The 18,252-nt window shown below is 46.9% G+C and overlaps 1 protein-coding gene across 8 annotated transcripts in view; it reads left to right on the top strand.

The window, feature by feature from the left end:
- KDM2B (lysine demethylase 2B) overlaps positions 1 to 18,252 on the top strand; it is a 1,898,564-nt gene that overhangs the window by 314,309 nt on the left and 1,566,003 nt on the right. For all 8 annotated transcript variants that reach the window (XM_069619581.1, XM_069619583.1, XM_069619582.1 and 5 more), the window contains exon 4: positions 14,231 to 14,277. In XM_069619581.1, the coding sequence (XP_069475682.1) occupies positions 14,231 to 14,277 (47 nt within the window). The remainder of the gene's footprint in view (positions 1 to 14,230; positions 14,278 to 18,252) is intronic.

The following is an 18,252-nucleotide window of genomic DNA, read 5'->3' as shown; positions in this document are numbered from 1 at the left end:
GAGATATACCTCCTCATTCAGGCATGGATGGCTACACATTGCCTCTGCCTGAATGACGACAAAATGGGATCTTCATTCTTGGATCCACGGCCAACCTAAAAAAAACTTAACTCTAACTACCCTGCTTTCATTATTGATGGTAATATAATCCCAGTAGCTAAAGAAGTGAAAACCTTGACTCCACCTTAACCTTAAAGAAAGAGGTAAACTCCCTGGCATCATCCACCGCCTACACCTGCAAGCTTATTAGGGCATGTAGACCATTTCTAACACAAGCCAGCTGCATCATCCTAGCCAATGCCTCAATACTGTCAAAATTGGATTATTGTTATGCCCGATACATGGGAGCCAACAAATATATCACCGACAAAAGCCAAACGCTGCAAAATAATGCCATCAGAACAGCCCTCAACATACCTAATAGAGAGCATGTATCCAATATGAGAAGAGAACACCACTGGCTGAAAATAAGCGACCGAATCCTATTCAAAACAGTCTTGGTAACATTTAAGTGCCTCAATAACGCAGCCCCCCCCCAACCTGACGGAGAGAATAGTCAGAAGAACTTTGACTCGTCCCTCCAGAGCGGCCCACTCCTACTGCCTTCAGATACCTAGATTTAGGCTAAAAAAACAGGCAGAAACAGTTTGCCGGTAAAAGCTGCCCAGTCCTGGAATGCACTCCCTCTTCATCTCTGAATGGACCAGTCCTATTACAGGTTTAGGCGAAACACCCTCAACTGGCTACGTTCCAATTATGTATGATACTTATGACCAACCAATATGTACCCATGTACCAACCTCCAGAACTTTCTCTTGCATTTGATTGTACCGCTTGTATTTGCACTTGTACTTGCCTGCACCTTTGTAGCCTGCCTCTGCCTTACTGTATCCCTTCTATAATGTACCCCACTGTATTCTCCTTAATGTGTAACCAAGCTTTAAGTATCCTTTGTACCTTGTTGCGCCCAGTTACCTAAGGGTTCGGTGCGCCCTACAAATTAATAAACAAACGGCCTCCTTCATGCTGCAGACCTTCCTTCTGCATGCCCAGCAGCTCTGCACTTCCTCGCCGGCTTCTCTCCGTGACCGGGATTAAAGGCTACTGCATCCTGGTGTGACCATATCTCTGGTGGCCCTGTTGCTGGTCCTGGAGGTCTGATGGTGCATCTTTCCTGGCCCTGCACCACACCGGTAAGCAACCTTCACAGTGGCGAGCTGCTTCCTATGGAAGCCTCCGATCGCGACCTCTGCTAGCAAGGTCCTTCTCCGTACTGTTGCCTCTGCCTTCCTCTCCGGCTCTCGAGGGCGGATACCATCTTTAAATGTCCTGCACACTTGCGATCCATAAAGACCAGTCTGTGCATTCAACCTGGTGTTTCTTTTGATCTGCATCGGCTCATTCGTCCTCGTCCCAGTACGTCAGGCTTTATGGGAGTTCAAGTCCATAGAGAGTGTCTTGGATTTCTGAAATCATGTTGACCAAAACATTTGTTTATGAAAACATTAGAAACAGGAAATGTTAGGTGTGTTTTATGTGTTTGTGAGGTATGAATGGACTTTTGTTTAGAGTGATTTGCAGGAAGGGGTTTCTGGGATTTTTATGGCGACAACAAGCCATCAAGAATTTAGGAATTATGGAGCCTTCTTCTCTAGGAAGGGAAGAATACTGCGTCTCTCCTGATGGGGTCACTACCTTCCCCTGACAGCTGTCTCCTCCTACATGATCCTCCCTCATGGTACCACCCCCAGGGTCAGGATCAGGTAGCGGCTGCCATCACCTGGCCACATGGGAGGAGATCGCTGGCGGAGAATCAGTGATGACTCCAGAGCAGTCATCACAATAGGTAATTGTAGTACTGGGACGAGTTAGCCTCGCGGAGCAATGAAGATGAAATATGTGAAAGAGACTAATGACTCATACAATGGGAACAGACAATGCTGGCCACATTGTATAAAACTGACAATGGACTAAGCACTGAGTCTCAGGCAGCCATTTAAGACGGCAAGTGTGCTTCACACCGAACGCGGGAGATACAAATCTACTTTGCTTATCCGGAGAGGGAGAACTCCAAGGACGCTGGCAGTCCTCTGCACCAGATGATCGGGAGGTCTGCAGGAACAGATTGGTGCCCAGCAGCATCGAGAAAAGGAGGAAGTAAAGCAGAAGGCAGCCGAGAATGCCATCGCACAGACAGAGGGAAGGCAAGACGCTAGAGAAGCCAAACGGAACGCCCTCCATCCCAGGAAGCCCCAGTGACGTGTCGAAGCCCTCAACAAGGCAAAGTACGGCACAGGAGACCTGGTGGAGATGCAGGGCAGCTTTCCCAGAGGGTGCATGCAGTTGTCCCTAGGCCCCTTTGCAATCATAATGCTTGGGTGGCATGGAAGGGGCAGAAAGCGTACAAACCTTCTCCTCCTAATTTCAAGAGTGAAACTAAGCCCGTTGATCAACGGGGAAGAGTCGAGGAAACCATATACTTTAAAGAGAACTTGAGAGAGAGAGTCCCTCACAACAGTGGTGGGGATAAACCCACTGAGAGAGAAACCAAGGTCTGAGACCCAAACCAAGAGCGAGATAAGAGTCCTATTCCTTGGGGCAGTACTTGGCAGAGAGGTTAACTAAGATGGCCAATCCAAAGAAGAGAAACGAGGGTCGAGGACCCAAACCAAGTGAGTGATACGGGTCATCTTCCTCGTGGCAGTACTTGGCAGGGAAGTAAAACAAGTGGGCCCAATCAAAGAAGAAGAGAAGCCAGTGTTGCAGACTCTCCGCACAACCGAGTTGGGTGTTAGAGAGTGTTTCATAATTACCAGGAGAAGGGAGTAATTCTCCTGGTAACACAGACCAGGAGGAAGGTCCAACAAGCCTGGGAAAGGGAGTTCTCCCCCTGGCTAATTTGAGACTGAGACTGAACGCCAGGAGAAGGGAGGCCTTGTCCTGGCCCACCAGGGAAACATTGTGTGGAACCTTGACCATAACACAGGAGAAGTTAGGCATTCTCCTAAAACCATAACAGTATTGCTTTATTCTTTAGTTTATTAAGTTTATTAAGGGACAGAAGTAAGGTTTTCTTGACACAGGATGATGGACATTTTTATTTTAACATACATCCTGACAGTCACCTTAGATCTTTAGTTGAGGCAGGGAAACCCCTCTCAGGAACAAGGAAAGATAGGTTTTCTTTTACTTTATTTTTTAATAAAAGTCTTTAGCCCCAAACATGCCACCTTTGTGTCAGAATCCTTCTTCTACACCCTTACTGTAGATACGTGATAGTTGACCAGGCCATTCAGGTCGAATGAGGCCTTCTTCAGTGGGGAAAGGATTTGTCCTGTTTTCAGTGAATCTGGGAAGGTACATTGTGTAGTGATGCATTGATAACATTGAGAAGTGGTGTGAGTGCTTGTCTGTGATGACCTTCACAATGGAGGAGCAGAGCATGTCGACTTTGTAGCTGGTGGTTTTGAGGGCTGCAAAAGTGTTGGTTAGTTCTTATGGAGTATTGTCCTGAAACCTTCTGCTGATCCACTACTCGCCTCTAACTTCCGTCTTATCTCACTTCTCCCTTTCCTCTCTAACCTTCTCGAACGCCTCGCCTACTCTCAGCTCTCTGCCTTTGTCACTAATCTCTCTATCCTTCCCCCTTCTCAATCTGGCTTCCGTCCTAAACACTCTCCTGAAACAGCCCTCACGTACATCCTTATCTCCCTCCTCTCCGCTTGACACTCTAAGCAATCCTCTGTCCTTATTCTTCTAGACCTCTCTGCTGCCTTAGACACTATCGATCACCCCCTTCTTCTCAACACTCTCTCCTCCTTCGGATTTAAAGGCTCTGTACTCACCTGGCTGTCCTCTTACCTATCCTCACGCTCTTTTAATGTTTCCAGGGCAGGCCGCACCTCTCCTACCCAGCCTCTGGAATATGGAGTACCCCAAGGCTCGGTGCTTGGCCCTTTCCTATCCTCACTCTACACCTCCCTTCTTGCCCCTGTTATCTCCTCATTTGGCATCTCTCACCATGTCTATGCTGACGACACACAGCTCTTTCTATCCTTCTCTTCCTTCTCTCCCGATCTCCACCTGAAACTCTCTTCCTGTCTTACTGCCATTAAAAACTGGATGTCGACTGGCCACCAGGGGGCGCACGAATGAGCCCAGCCTTCGTGTGAGCTCCCGCGCCTCTGGTCCCTGAGATGCGTTGAGCCCCAGTCTCATGACACCCCCACAGACTTGAATCGAGGTGTTGACTCATAAAGGCCCCCCCGACATCCAGGAAAAATCCCGGAGGAAATCGGACACGAGAAACTGGATATACTGCCGTCTAAAGAAGCCCGCCTTTCAGTGCCCGCAAACCGAAAGTACAACTCCGGCTGACGGCCGCTGCCGCCCTGCGGTTCTCCGCGCGAGACCCGGAGGCGCAGGCAGCCGGGCTCCGCGGCGCCTGCCCAGGCCTTCAACCCATCGCCCACCTGACGGCGCGGGCCCTGCTGGGGGTGCGCAGCGCCCGTGGGAGGGAATCGCGGACCGCATCGAACAGCGGAGATCCCCAGGTGAGGAACCTCTCTGCATACTCGCGGAGTTATACGCGGCTTCGGCCGGCGCTCCTTCACGGGTGCCCGCGGCCCGTCTGATCGCGGCCCCTACGGCTGGGGACCTCCAGCGGAGGTGCTCTGGCTTCCCCTGGACCCTGAATCAGGGAGCCCGCAAACGGGCCGACGCCACTCGAGGCCCCCATCTGCCATCATACGCCAGGCCCCTCGGCCCCAAAACCCACTGGCGTCTTCATTGGCGACGTGCTCTGGGTGCTCCTGTGGGAGAGGGGAGCCTCTCCTTCTGTGGGGCTTGACTCCTGATACCAGACTGCACTCCACATTCCCACCAGGCAACGGACACTCGGAGGTGGGGCCTAGTCCCTCAGCCCCACACGCGACCTGATCCCTGATCATCAAGGAACTCAGGGAATCTTCACACCAACCTCCTATGCAACCCCTATACCGATATAGTGGGGACACGTGCTCCCCCCTTGTGGAACGCGCTCTGGGATTCTTGGTGCTCCCGACTGATGGCGACAACTCCAGGAATGATGAACTAAATCGGCCGCCACCGATCCTCCCTCCCACAGACCATAATTTCGGGAGTGCTATCCAAAGAACTCGTCACACGGCCCCACGGAACATTCACCGCAAACCCCAATGTCTGCACGTTGACTTGCATGCAGTGTCAAAAATAGGGGACGGCCCTGAGCCTGCAGTCCTGCGCATCTTCAAAGAGGGTAGAGCCCCTTACTCAGGGACATGTGCCTCCTCTGATCCGGGTCTCATCGTATGGACCCACATCACAAACTGGCCAGATTCGCCTACGACCCGACTCCTCCGTTCAGCACACCTACAGCAGCCATGTCCAGAGACACATCAGAGGCAGGTGCTGCCGCCACCAAAGGAGACATCACCACATTATTAAATGAGATAAAAAACATGGGGGCCAACCTTGGCGGTAAAATCGATAAAATTACCCAGAGAATGGACAGATTTGAAGAACGGCTGGAAAGTGTGGAGAATAACCAGGCCTCAATTGACACCCTTGAAACTCAGATGGACATAAGGATTCGTAACATTGAAAAAAGGGAGGTTGAGGCGCGGCTCAAGATGGATGACTTAGAAAACAGGGAGAGGAGGAATAACCTCTGCTTTTTTGGTATTCCAGAACGCGAAGGTGAAACTGAAAAGGGCCTCAAAGACACCATCCACGACATCATAAAAATACTAACCGCTGATGAAGAAATTGATGACCCTAAGACAGAACGCATACATAGAGCTGGCGGGCCGCCTGGCGGTCCACGCTCTGTCCTGGCCAAATTCCATCGATACCAGGACAAAACCAGAATTCTCGAGAAGGCCAGGTCCGGAGGCCCACTCACAATGGGAGGCGCCCAGATCACAATTTTTCAGGACTTATCCTCACTAACATTAGCGCTCAGAAGCCTCTGCAGCCCCCTGACGAAATGGCTTAAAGACCAGGGCACACAGTATAGATGGGGATACCCTTTCTCGCTCACCTTTGAGCATGGGAGCAGAAGAATACTCCTCTGCTCTGAGGATGAAATCAAAGACTGCTTTGCTGACCTCCTTGGCACGGGCCCGAGGGGCAATAAAGGTGGCGACAATGAGGTGCCGAGATCACAGTGGGAACTCCAGGGCCCCAGGCGGAAGAGAGTAAAGGGATCGAGAAAATACAGACGTCCCAACAACACTCCTGACAATGAATAGTGAAGAGGAATTCCGTGCGATTCGACCTAACTATGGCCTCAGCTGAAACACGGGGCACCGACTCCCGCAAAGGTGGCGAGCCAGCAAGATCCGTTGCGTGGGTGTCACCGCAGGCGGGGCACCCCTCTGGACCGAGAGGTGACGTGAACTCTTGCGGGACGACCCAGGGAACACACGTAACGTTGAACTTTTGCATGTCTGTTGTTACTACTGTTGAAATTGTACAATGTTTGGGGGGGGGAATGGGATAGGGGCTCACCCTTAAATTGAGATGGTATATCTGACTGGGACCGTGAGGCAACAGTCCCCACTGATGGTCCGCCAACAGACTGCACATTGTCATCCAGTCCGTTCCGGACGTGGTCAATAGCTGCCCATGCAGCACCTCCAGTTCCCAAGCTCACACGAGCACCACCAGCTATGGCGGAACAGGGGGAAAGGGGAGAGGGGTAACGGACACTTGGGAAACATACAGACATTACTGGGTTAATTTCAATACACCACAGTCAAGGTGGCACTAGGAACTTGCATGTCTCTCTGGCCGCTGGGGGTGAATGATCCCCGAACACGAGCCGCCGATGGCATCACCTAATAAGTCTAAGGGCAAGGGTCTCCTCAGAATTGGGACCGTCAATGTGAAGCGATTGAACTCGCCTACTAAGAGATCGTTGGTGCATAGAGAATTCCGCAGATCTGACATAGACATACTCCTCCTCCAGGAGACGAAATTTGCAAGAGGGGAGGAGCGGAGAGTTCTGGGGAAGCGGGGAGGCATGGAATTCTGGGGCTCTGGCCCGCTCAGGAAAGGAGGGGTCGGAATCCTCATCACGGAGTTAATTGGGTTCGAATTGGAAAAGACCTTGTCGGATGTGAGTGGTCGAGCCCTCCTGATAGTGGGGAAAATTGCAAAAGTCCAGGTCACAATTGCCACAATATACTCGCCCAATAGCGGACAGGCCGCATTCCTTAGGAAAACAATCCCTAAAATAGTACTAGAAGCTGCAGGTCACCTCATCCTGGGAGGCGACTTTAACCAGTGGGTCGACCCATCCGTGGACTGGAGACTAGGCAAGCCGGACACGAGGACTCGGCATAGAGGGGACCGTACAGAACTCGCTATCATGATGGAGCTATACGAGCTACAGGACGTGTGGAGAACTCTGCACCCTGACGAGAGTGGCTTCACCTTCTATTCGAACCCCCATGGTACATTCACACGTATAGATTATATATTCCTATTACTTGACCTCATAGTCCACAAATTACTCTGGAATCGTCCCAATAACATGGTCAGACCATGACATGGTTCTAGCGGATGTCGACTGGACCAACCCACCTGCCGCTGGGGGATCTTGGCGCTGCAACGAGTCCCTCTGGACTGATGTGGTGTTTAAAAATGAAATGGAGACCGAGATCGAAGAATATTTTAGGGTGAACAATAATGGGGAGGTCTCCAAACAAGTGATCTGGGAAGCTGGGAAGGCTACTTGGAGAGGCATACTGATACGCGAGGGCTCCTCTAAAAAAAGGGAACGCAAGATTGTAGAAAACAAACTACGTAAGGAAATGCACCAACTGGAGGCGGAAGTAAGAGATAATGCAGAGGTGGACCCCACTAAAATAGATGCAGCTCACCGTAAAAGAGAGGAACTACGGCTTTTGGAACATGGCCAGGTAGTGCGCAAACTACAATTCCTTAGGCAGACATACTATGAGAAGGGGGACAAAGCTGACGCACTACTAGCTGCCAGGCTAAGGGAACGGAGGGCGGAACGTAAGGTGAAAGAGATAATAGAGTCCACCAATCCCAAGGTGCACCCTCCCCACTCAATACCTGAGTGCTTTGCCAACTTTTATGAAAACCTGTACACCTCTGAACTGACCTCTGCCCAGTCTGCCATATCCTCCTATTGGTCCTCAGTTACCATGCCCACAATAACATACACAGAGGCCGAGCTCCTTGATACTCCAATAGCTGAACACAAGATCCGTGACGCAATCAAACGGCTAACACTAGGGAAATCGGTTATACGGCCGGCTTCTACAAGACCTTTAGTGAACAACTGTCGCCCTTCCTCACAGAACTCTTTAATGAGATAGTGGACTCTGGGGTCGCCACAGACTCTTTCAAGAGAGCGCTCATAACAGTAATCCCTAAGGAGGGGAGAGACCCCAAACTATGTGGGTCGTACCGCCCCATCTCCCCCCTCAATCTCGACGCCGAGATCTATGCCAGGGTATTGGCAGCGAGACTGGAAACCTTAATGCCTAAATGAATCCACCCCGATCAGGTTGGGTTTATTCTCGGGAGGCAGGGTGCCGAAACCATGCGTAAAACTCTACACCTCATCCATGCAGCACACACTCTACCAGACGATCCGGTCCTCCTATCAATCGACACAGAAAAAGCCTTTGATAGGGTGGAATGGACTTCCTGGGAGCAGTCCTCCAGAAAGTAGGGATAGGCCCCAAACTCCGCGATGGGATACGAGCAATATACGCCTCTCCCAAAGCATCGATATTTGTGAACGGGGAATATTCTAGGTGGTTCGAATTACAGCGAGGGACCAAGACAGGGATGCCCCCTCTCCGCGATCCTGTTTGCACTCTCCCTTGAACCACTGGCGCAAAGAATTAGAGACGACCCCCAAATAGAGGGAATACGGCTGGGAGGGGTGGAATATAAGGCAGGGTTGTACGCAGATGATATCCTTCTACACATAACTAACCCTACAAACTCTATTCCCCATGCCATAACCCTAATAGATGAATATGGCCAGTGCTCCGGCTTTAAAGTAAACAAATCAAAGTCCATACTCTTCCCCCTCCAAGGCACCCCTGAAGAGAATGATGCCAAGTTCCTCTCGTTAGGGCTCAATGTGGAACACACAACATTGCAATACCTGGGTATACAGATCACCAGAACCCTGAGCGACCTCTATGAGGCTAATTTCCCCCCGCTTCTCCGGCAATTTGAGATAGATCACAAGAAATGGAGCAAATTGACGATTTCCTGGCTGGGGCGTATTAACGCCGTCAAGATGGTGTGCCTCCCCCGCTTTCTTTATCCTTTCCAGATGCTACCAATTGAGATGCCCAAAAAATTCTTCATAGACGCCCGAAAGATCATGATGCGATTCATCTGGCAGGGAAAGAAGCCGAAAATTGCATATGATACACTAATACTCCCCAAAGACAAGGGAGCCGTAGGCCTTCCCGATCTGAGGACTTACTACAAAGCCGCCCAGTTGCGCGTCCTAATCCCACACCTTAGGGACCACAAACACCTCCAATGGGTACAGATGGACAATCATTACCTGTCCCCCGCCACAGTAGCAGAATGGCTATGGTCACCATACCAATGGGTGCAAAGGAAAATTAAATACCATCCCATACTGACCACCATATGGAACATATGACGCACTGGGAAAGAGATGCGCGAAGTCCCTACCTGGCCATCCCCGCTCAGTCACTCGTGGTCTCCTGGTATAAACGACCATATCCCGAATGTGGAGCGGTTCCAGTCATGGTACGAGGCGGGCCTGGAAAGGGTAGGGCAACTCCAAAGAAAGGACTCGTTCATCACAGTACCGGATCTGACAACGGCATTAGGGTTAGGCAATCTATCGACATTCCACTTTATCCAATTAAAAGGGGTGCTAACGAAATCTGAATGGAGAGGAAAATTGAGAAGAGACCTTACCGCTTTTGAGAGACTTTTAGACTCCAGATCAGAAATTAAAGGCCTTATATCTGTAATGTATCAGACGCTACTAGCAACGGAAGGTGGAACCACAGATTCCCTTAGGGCCAGATGGATGAAAGACCTTGGCGAAGAGATACTCCCGAGCAATGGGACTTAATGTGTAGAGCTGCACCTAAATCCTCCATATCCAACCAATATAAACTCCATGCAATAAAGCTCCTACAAAGGTGGCATTATGATCCTCTCAGACTTCCTAAAATGTCCAAGTGCCTGAGATGCTGGAGGAATTGTGGCGAAACTTCCAACTACTGGCACGTGTGGTGGAGCTGCCCACATATCAAAGTGTTTTGGACCGAGGTCCTGGGATGGATTAAGGAGGTAGATAAGATCCAAAGGGAACTTGACCCATGCCTTGTACTGTTTGGCCTCGAAAAGGACGAAGAGGACTGGTTCCGGGTGAAAGGCCTGGCCCCCCAACTATTGTTGGCGGCGAGAGCCCTGATAGCGATCAAATGGAAATCTCCTTTAGTCCCACGAAAGACCGAATGGATTAAGCTGGCCACGAACATTTATGTGATGGAAACAATCACTGCCTCCCTGCATAATAAAGCAGCCAAATGTGAAACCTTATGGATGGACTTCAAGAGTAAATATATTACACCTACCCCCGACTCCCAGTTAGAGGAACCCTCAAAGGCTTGACCTTATGATGCAAAACTTAAAGAACACTACAAGGGGTGAAAGACTAATTTCCAGCGACCATGGTGCTGCCAGATGTTGCACTGTGTCAATTGTGCGTTCCTAGTACTTGCGTTAAACGATTATATATATGATGTACACTAACCCAAGTGGGGAAGGGGGGTGGGAGTGGGTTGAGGCGAACAGTGGAAGTGACACATCCAGAAACACGGGACTGTCACAAAACTAAGTGATTCCAATAACATGTTCTACTCTGCCTTGATTTGACTGACATGTACCTCTGGAAGATGTATAATTTTCTTTGCTTACTGTTTGCCTCCTGGCTTTCTCTTTTTTTTTTTCCTGTTCTCTTCCTTTTTATTCTTTCTCCGTTGTTTTTGTAAAACCAATAAAGCAAAATTAAAAAAAAAAAAAACTGGATGTCTTCTCGTTTTCTTTCTCTCAACATTGATAAAACCGAAGTACTTTTCTTCCCCTCCAACTCCCTTCTCCCTCCCTCTCCTCCTCCTTTCATCCATTTTCCTCCATCCAATCTTCCTTTCTCCACCCACACTCGCAATTTAGGCATTCACTTTGACTCCTCTCTCACATTTACCCATCATATCTCGCTCACCCCTTGTGCCTGTCGCTACCACCTCTTCAATATCCGCAAAGTCCACCCCTCTCTTAATTTCCATGCTACTAAACTCTTAATCTCCTCCCTCATCTTCTCTCGCCTCTTTTACTGCTCCTCCTTACTCTTGGTCTACCTGTTTCTCATCTTGTCCCCCTCAAATCTGTCTACCATTCTGCCATCCACACCCTCTGTCTCCTTACCTCCCGTGACTCCATCTCTGCTTCCCTTTCCTCCCTTGGCTGGCTTCCCTTTCACTCCCAACTTAAATTTAATTTTCCCTGTTTTCTCTGCTTAGTCTTCAAATCTCTCCATGGTCTAGCTCCTCCTTATCTCTCTTCCCTTCTCTCTTTCTACACTCCCTCTCGCTTCCTTCGCTCTGCTGACCACTTCCTTCTCACTGTCCCACCTTCCCCTTGTGCCTCCTCCCGTTTACGCTCCTTCCAACTCCTAGCCCCCCTGCACTGGAACTCCCTACCTCTCTCAATCTGCTCTACTCCTTCCTTTTCCTCATTCCGCTCATCCCTTAAATCTCTCCTTCTCCATTCCCCTCCTTGAAACCCCTCCCCCATCTCCCTCACCTCCCCCACCCTCCCCTTGATCACCTCCCTCACTTCCCCCTCCTCCCCATTCTCTCCCATTTATCCCTTCCGCTTTCCTCCCCCTCCTCCCACCTTTCCCCCCTCCTCCTCCCAGTCCTACTGCACTACTCTCCTTCTTCCCTTCTGTCTAATTGCTCTACATACTGTTTTGTTGGTCTGATTCAAATTGTAATTTGCTTCTTCTGTTACTGTTAATTGTTAATGTTATATGTATTCTGTTATAATGTGCAGTGCTTTGGTGTAAAGCGCTATATAAACTTAATAAATACAAAAAATATAATTCAACCCATCTTGATATGTTGTAGGCTGCTATGGGTGGGGATGCATGTTGTGTGTATGGAGCTGTCAATTTGTTGCCTTATCCTGTCCATCTTGCCTTTTGAAAAAGTTGTTGATGTTGCATCTGTCAGTGGATTGCAGTATTGCAGTGTATGGCAGGGGGTTGAACCAGTGCTTCTTGGTATCGAAGAATGCCCTTCTCTTGTCGAATGCTTCCTTGATGGTTGTGATGTAGTACTTTGCTTTAGCTGTAATATGTTTCTTGCATGCTGTATGGAAGGTTCTCAGAGTGTTAACTTCTTCTAGTTGGCGGGAAAATCCCCAGGATTTTTCTTGTTTGAGTATGGCATTCTCGCAGTGGATGAGATCCTGTGTGTACCAAGGTGTGGAGGCTTATGTTGAGTCAGTTTCAGTGGTGCATCGATGCTGGTGGTTTCATTTAGGATGTGGCTGAGTGCCCTGAGCTGCACGTTGACGTTCTCACAGTGGTCGGAAGTGAAGGCCAAGGTGAGGAGGTTTCCTTCCAGTGCATCCATGGGAGGTCCTTGAAAGAGTGGTGGTGTGTCTTCGTTCACTTGGATAGGCCCCAGTGATAAACAGGTGGGTGGTGGAACAGGACGGGTATGGATACATTCTCTGTCCAGTCCAAAGGTAGGGCTTAGGGTATACAATAGCTGGCGAGGTTAGGATGCCAGTTCCAGTATGTTGTCTTTGGTATGTATTGGTTTTCTTGGTGGCATGTCTCCCGGGCAGGTTGAGGTTTCTGTTTCTGAGGAAGATATTAGTTGTGTTGTTGACAGATGGTCTGTGTTTTCATCAAAATGTTTGGGAGTGGGTGTGGATGGGTTGTTTGCCTGTGTGAGTGAAGGTGGTGATTGAGATTCACATGCTTCTTGCTGACCTCAGATGCATAGAGCAGGGGTTTCAGCCTTAGCAGGACCCTCAGGATTTACCCACATTTTTTGTCCGCTGTTCACTTCTGGACACCCATGTGAGAGATTCCCTGGGGTCTAAGAGTGACGAAAGACAAGAAAGGAGTTCCACAGGCAAAAAGAACACCAACATATTAGCAGTGTTTAACAGCTAGGCATGGCAGAGCTTATGTGAACTATATCCACTTGCACCTGCTGACCTATAGTAAGAAAAGAGGCTGGGATGCAGCTTAAGAAGGGAATGAAAGGGGTGAGGCAGCCAAAAAGAGCCCCAAAAGATTAGCAGTGTTTGGCAGGTGGATGGGCAAAGGTCACCTGACCTAAATTCACTTGTATGAGCTACCCAACTGCAAAAAAGAGGACTAGAGGAGAGGCAGCTAAGAGGGAAAGAAAGGTGGGCTGACAAAAACAGCACTAAAAAGAGCACCAAAGTATTACCAGTAATTATCAGGTGGGCGCCAGACTTCAAGTGACTCAGATCCACTTGCAAAAGCTGACCAACTGGATATTGCTGAATAGCCATAGTTAACCAAAGCGTAGGGACTCTAAAACAAAATCCAAAGTTGCGTGGGTGCACTACGGCTTGTGTGCAACATTTTACTGTTCACTTTATTTGTCAAAAGGCTGCTTCCATTTTCTAATGTCATGGTCCAGTCTGTTGATGAATAGTCATCTGATATTTGTGAGATCCCACAACATTTAATGATGCTCATTGTACAGAAATTGATCTAAAAGTAATTCCTTAACAATGGAGATTGGAAACTTTGATACTTAGTAAAACAACACTACAAGTTACCCAAAAATGAGTGTACAAAATTGGTCAGCATAAATTCTTATAGCGCACAGTAGTATACACATGAACTGAAGTGTCTTAGTATTGATAGATGGGATTTTTATTACCCATGTTATTGTGAGTCATTTTAGCAACCTTGGAAGGATAAAACGCTTGTAAAGCCTCCTGGAATTCTACCCTGTGACCCTTTGGTTCCACAGAGATCTATTAAACTTGATCCCTAACCCATTAAGCTAACATGTCAATTTCTTACTATACAGACTTATTGTGTGATAGTGTTTCTATACAGAGTATCTTATATGGTAGTGTTTTAATATTTTTTCTATTTTATTTGTAGAATGCCAGACCAGGATTTCAGTGTCAGAGATGTAAAGCTTTTAGTGGGTAAGTTATTTTAAATCTCTTAAATTGATATTGAATACAGTTAAAACATACAAATACCAAAAAGAGTAAGTCAGAGGAACAAAAAGATGTTTGTTTAAAATTGGTTACTAGCTATAACAATCATTGACAAAGCCAATAGCTTTGGTTTTTGTATTTGTTCATTGCATTATATTTTTTAGCACGGGTGAAGGAATGTGAAATGACAGCGTAAGGGGGAGGAATGACAGCGTAAAGGGGCGAGGACTATTCTCCTGTCAGTCAGTGTGTCTACGCTATTAGCGCAAAAATAAGAGGCAACGGGCTTAGACTCCCGCCCGTCGTCTCTAATTTTTTCATGCTGTGTTGTGTTCAGCCTCTTCTGTGTGCCTCCAGGTGCTCGGTTCACTGCAGACAGAACTCAATTGCTCTGCCTCTACCTGCCGTGAACAGAGAAACTGGAGGAAAACAGGCGAGATTGAGCACATAAACACATCACTGCACGCTGATGCAGAAGCAAGCACGTGATACGAAACCTTACTCCGGATTGGCCAAATTCATTTAAGATCCACAATCATTGGTTTATTGGGTGGAATGCTCCAAATCCAAAAGGGGGTAATCTACAAATGTTGTAAATACCAAGGTAAAGATGCAAACAGTGTAACAAATCATTTGCCTAATACAAAGTCCACCACACTAAAGATTACAGCTTAACCCTACATCACTACTTCACAACTCTCACTATAAATGTTACAGTAGGCAATGTACATTAGTCTCTAGTTAGTGAGTCTTGTGAACATGTACTTTAGTGTGAATTAAGATGTAATATGCAGTGAAATGTACTTTGTTTTCCCTAGGAAAATGCATAATTTTGACTAAGTGTACCTTGATATTGACATTCCTATTGTTTTTAGTTTTCGATTTTTTTTTTTTATGGTAGTAACCTGAATTCTTTTTTTTTTTTTTTAAGTTGTTTCCACTGATGTATATATTTGTATTTATTTCATTATAAAGTGCTTTTACTAAAGTGCTGCACAAAATATGGATGCTACACTGTTATGGAAATTACAACAATAGATCTACGTAGATCGACATTACAACGCAGAAGCGATCAGATGAGCTTTGAGACAAAAATGGAGTAAGGAAAGCGTAGGGGAGGATCTGATAGTAAGAGGTAGAGCCTTCCAATGTTTGGGCGCGAGAAGAGAAAAAATAGTGGAAACAGGATTGCGTGCAGGCATGTTTGGGAACTGTCTGAATAAAATGAATTTGTGAGCACATGTATCTAACATTAATGGGAACAAGGGAGGGCGAACAGGAGAGAGCCAGTCTATGAATACATTTAAAGAGAATTGAAAGAAAATGAAAGAGAAGACCGGAATAGAAGTGCAGGGAGGGAGATAGAAAAGAGTATGAAAAACAGAGTTCAACATTAAATGCAGAAGAGTAATTTGATAGGCTGGAAGTTCAATTAACAGAGCAGGAATCAAGTCAAGAAAAGACAAGTGTACTGATGAGTAATTTGGTAGGATGAAAAGACATAAAAGGCAGAGCTTTATGGGTGTTATAGGGTTGGAAACGAGATGAGCGAGAAATATTAGATATGTGAAGTGAGAAAGAAAGGGGAGTCAAAGCTGACTCAAAGATTGCTTGCAGACAGTGAAAAGGGGATAGGAAAGGGAGGAAAGGACATAGTAGAGGGGAAGAGGAGCTGCAGTACTTAAAGTAGAAAAAATAGAATCTCAGTTTGTGGCATTAAGACAAAATGAGAGTGTATCCATAATTGGATAGCCAGCAGACCAAGGGTAAGAGTAGCATGAAGGGAGTTAGAAAAGGAAGAAAGCGGCAGAGATATGGGAACCTTCAGCATAGAAATGGAAGGACAGCCCAAAAAGAAGTAATGATGGAAGCAAGAGGAGACGTGCATAGAGAAAAGAGAAGAGAAAAAAAGAGCAGCTCCCTGTGTTAAACCTTGATATAAGGGAAAGGTAGAGGATTGTTTACCAGACCAAGGAATAGAGAATAATCATTCAGATAGATATGAATGAAACCATTATAAAACAGCCAGAAAACACCAGTGAACAAAGATAGCAAAGAGAGTAGGGTGATCAGCCGCATCAAAAGTAGCAAAGATGAGAAGAATCAAGATATAATAATGCTTTGAATGATGAGTGGAAGAAAGTGAGTTAAATGACAGAGCAGTTTCAGTGGAATGATGAAGAAGAAACCCAGATTGATGTGGAGAAAGGAGAAAGAAGAGTTATGATCAAGATAGAATGAAACTTGGATATAGAGAACATGTTCAAGTATTTTAGAGAGAAAGGGGGATGAGTGAGATTGGATATTAGTTTGCAATGAGAGATGGATCAAGAGAATTTTGTGAGGTGGGGAAGTATTACAGCAAGCTTAAAGTAAAGTCAGGGGGGGAAATGGTGGTAAACTGGGAAGCATTGAAAAGAGGAGTCTAGAAGGGAACATATGGAATAAGCATATGTGACAGGATCAAGTAGTGAGGTAATAGGGTGAGTGTGAGATAGGTAGCATGCAACTTTTAATTCTGAGAGAGGAGGAAAGGCAGATGAAGAAGAAACCGATGAAAACAGAGAAACCATTGTCTGCCTAGAGGCATATGAAGATATGCGAGCAGAGAACAGCGTAGAGAACGTATTAGTAAACACATTAGCAAAATCAGAAGAAGACCGGGAAGAAGGGCATATGCGGTCAAGTGGGTGAGGATATAGATTACGATTCAGGAGCTGAAACAACCTATGATGATGAAGGGGATGGGATAGAATAATATCAGAAATAATATGGTTATTTTAGCAGCAGGCAGATGAAAGATTTAGGAACAATTTAAGCAGGAGGGAAGCTTGATATCGGTGGGTAAATGGGACTTTGCTTTCCCCTCGTCTTTTGGAATGCCAGAGAGAGAGGTGAAGAGATAGGTGATCAGGATCTACCCAATGTATTTGTTTGAGCAATCTGAAGATACATTACTGATAAATATTTTCAACACGCTGAACATGACATACCGTCTATTTTTCTCCCGTGCTTTTCCTGAGATCAGATGTGCCGATATAGCATATTGCTCATAAATGTGGATGTATGAGTCATAAAAGGAAATACAAAAAGTTGAAATAGGAAATGTAAAAAAAATTATCTGTTATTGTTATATGATGATAATTTATGCAGCGCCTATACACAATGTGTTTCAAAGCGCTTCAAGACAAGGGAGGGAACAAGGGAAAATACAATGACATTCTTACAGGCCATGAACAGTAAGGATGTGAAATTAACTATCGTACTTGGCCTGACGACATTTCAGATAGTGCAAGAGCTAAGACATAGATAAGGAAGGGAGGGGGAGAGTGGGAAGGCAATGGAAACAGACAGGCGACTACCGTACTAGGCCTGACGACATTTCTGGTAGAGCCGGAGAAAAACAAAAGGTGAGAGAGAGGGGTGCAGAAAGGTAGGGGAGGAACAAAATAAGCGACTATCATACTAGGCCTGACGACATTTAAGATAGTGCTGGAGGGCGGATGGGGAGGAGAAAACCAGTAAGGGGAGGGGGAAGGAGACAGACGAGGTTGCTATCATACTAGGTCCAGGGACAATTCTGATAGAGTAAGTGCTGCATAGAAGAAAGTAAGGGGAGGAGATAGGAAAAGGGAGAAGGGAAAGGAGGAGAGAACAGAGAGTTAGCAGTCAAAAGAGTGGAGAAGCAAGAGGGGAGAGTGAATACAATTGCAGAAGTCAGTAGTAAAACATAATGTTGCAAGCCAGGATACAAGATGAAGATGGGAACAGCATGGTTCAGGGCCACCATGAGTACAAGATGCAAAGGAAGTCCAGCATTAGAGTTGAGAAAGGGTGACACACTGTGAATGAATGAAATCCATAAATGTCAAATCCTGCATTGGCCACAAGACAGTGATGGTGAAATCAGAATGTATCAGGACAGACTCCTGCAGAAGGAGGCTTGAGGGGGGTGAGGGG

Source organism: Ambystoma mexicanum, chromosome 10 (assembly GCF_040938575.1).
Source record: "Ambystoma mexicanum isolate Mex_15411 chromosome 10, UKY_AmexF1_1, whole genome shotgun sequence".
Classification (NCBI taxonomy): Eukaryota; Metazoa; Chordata; class Amphibia; order Caudata; family Ambystomatidae; genus Ambystoma; species Ambystoma mexicanum.
Note: the sequence above shows the minus strand (reverse complement) of the source record. Positions and strands in the feature narration are given on the sequence as shown.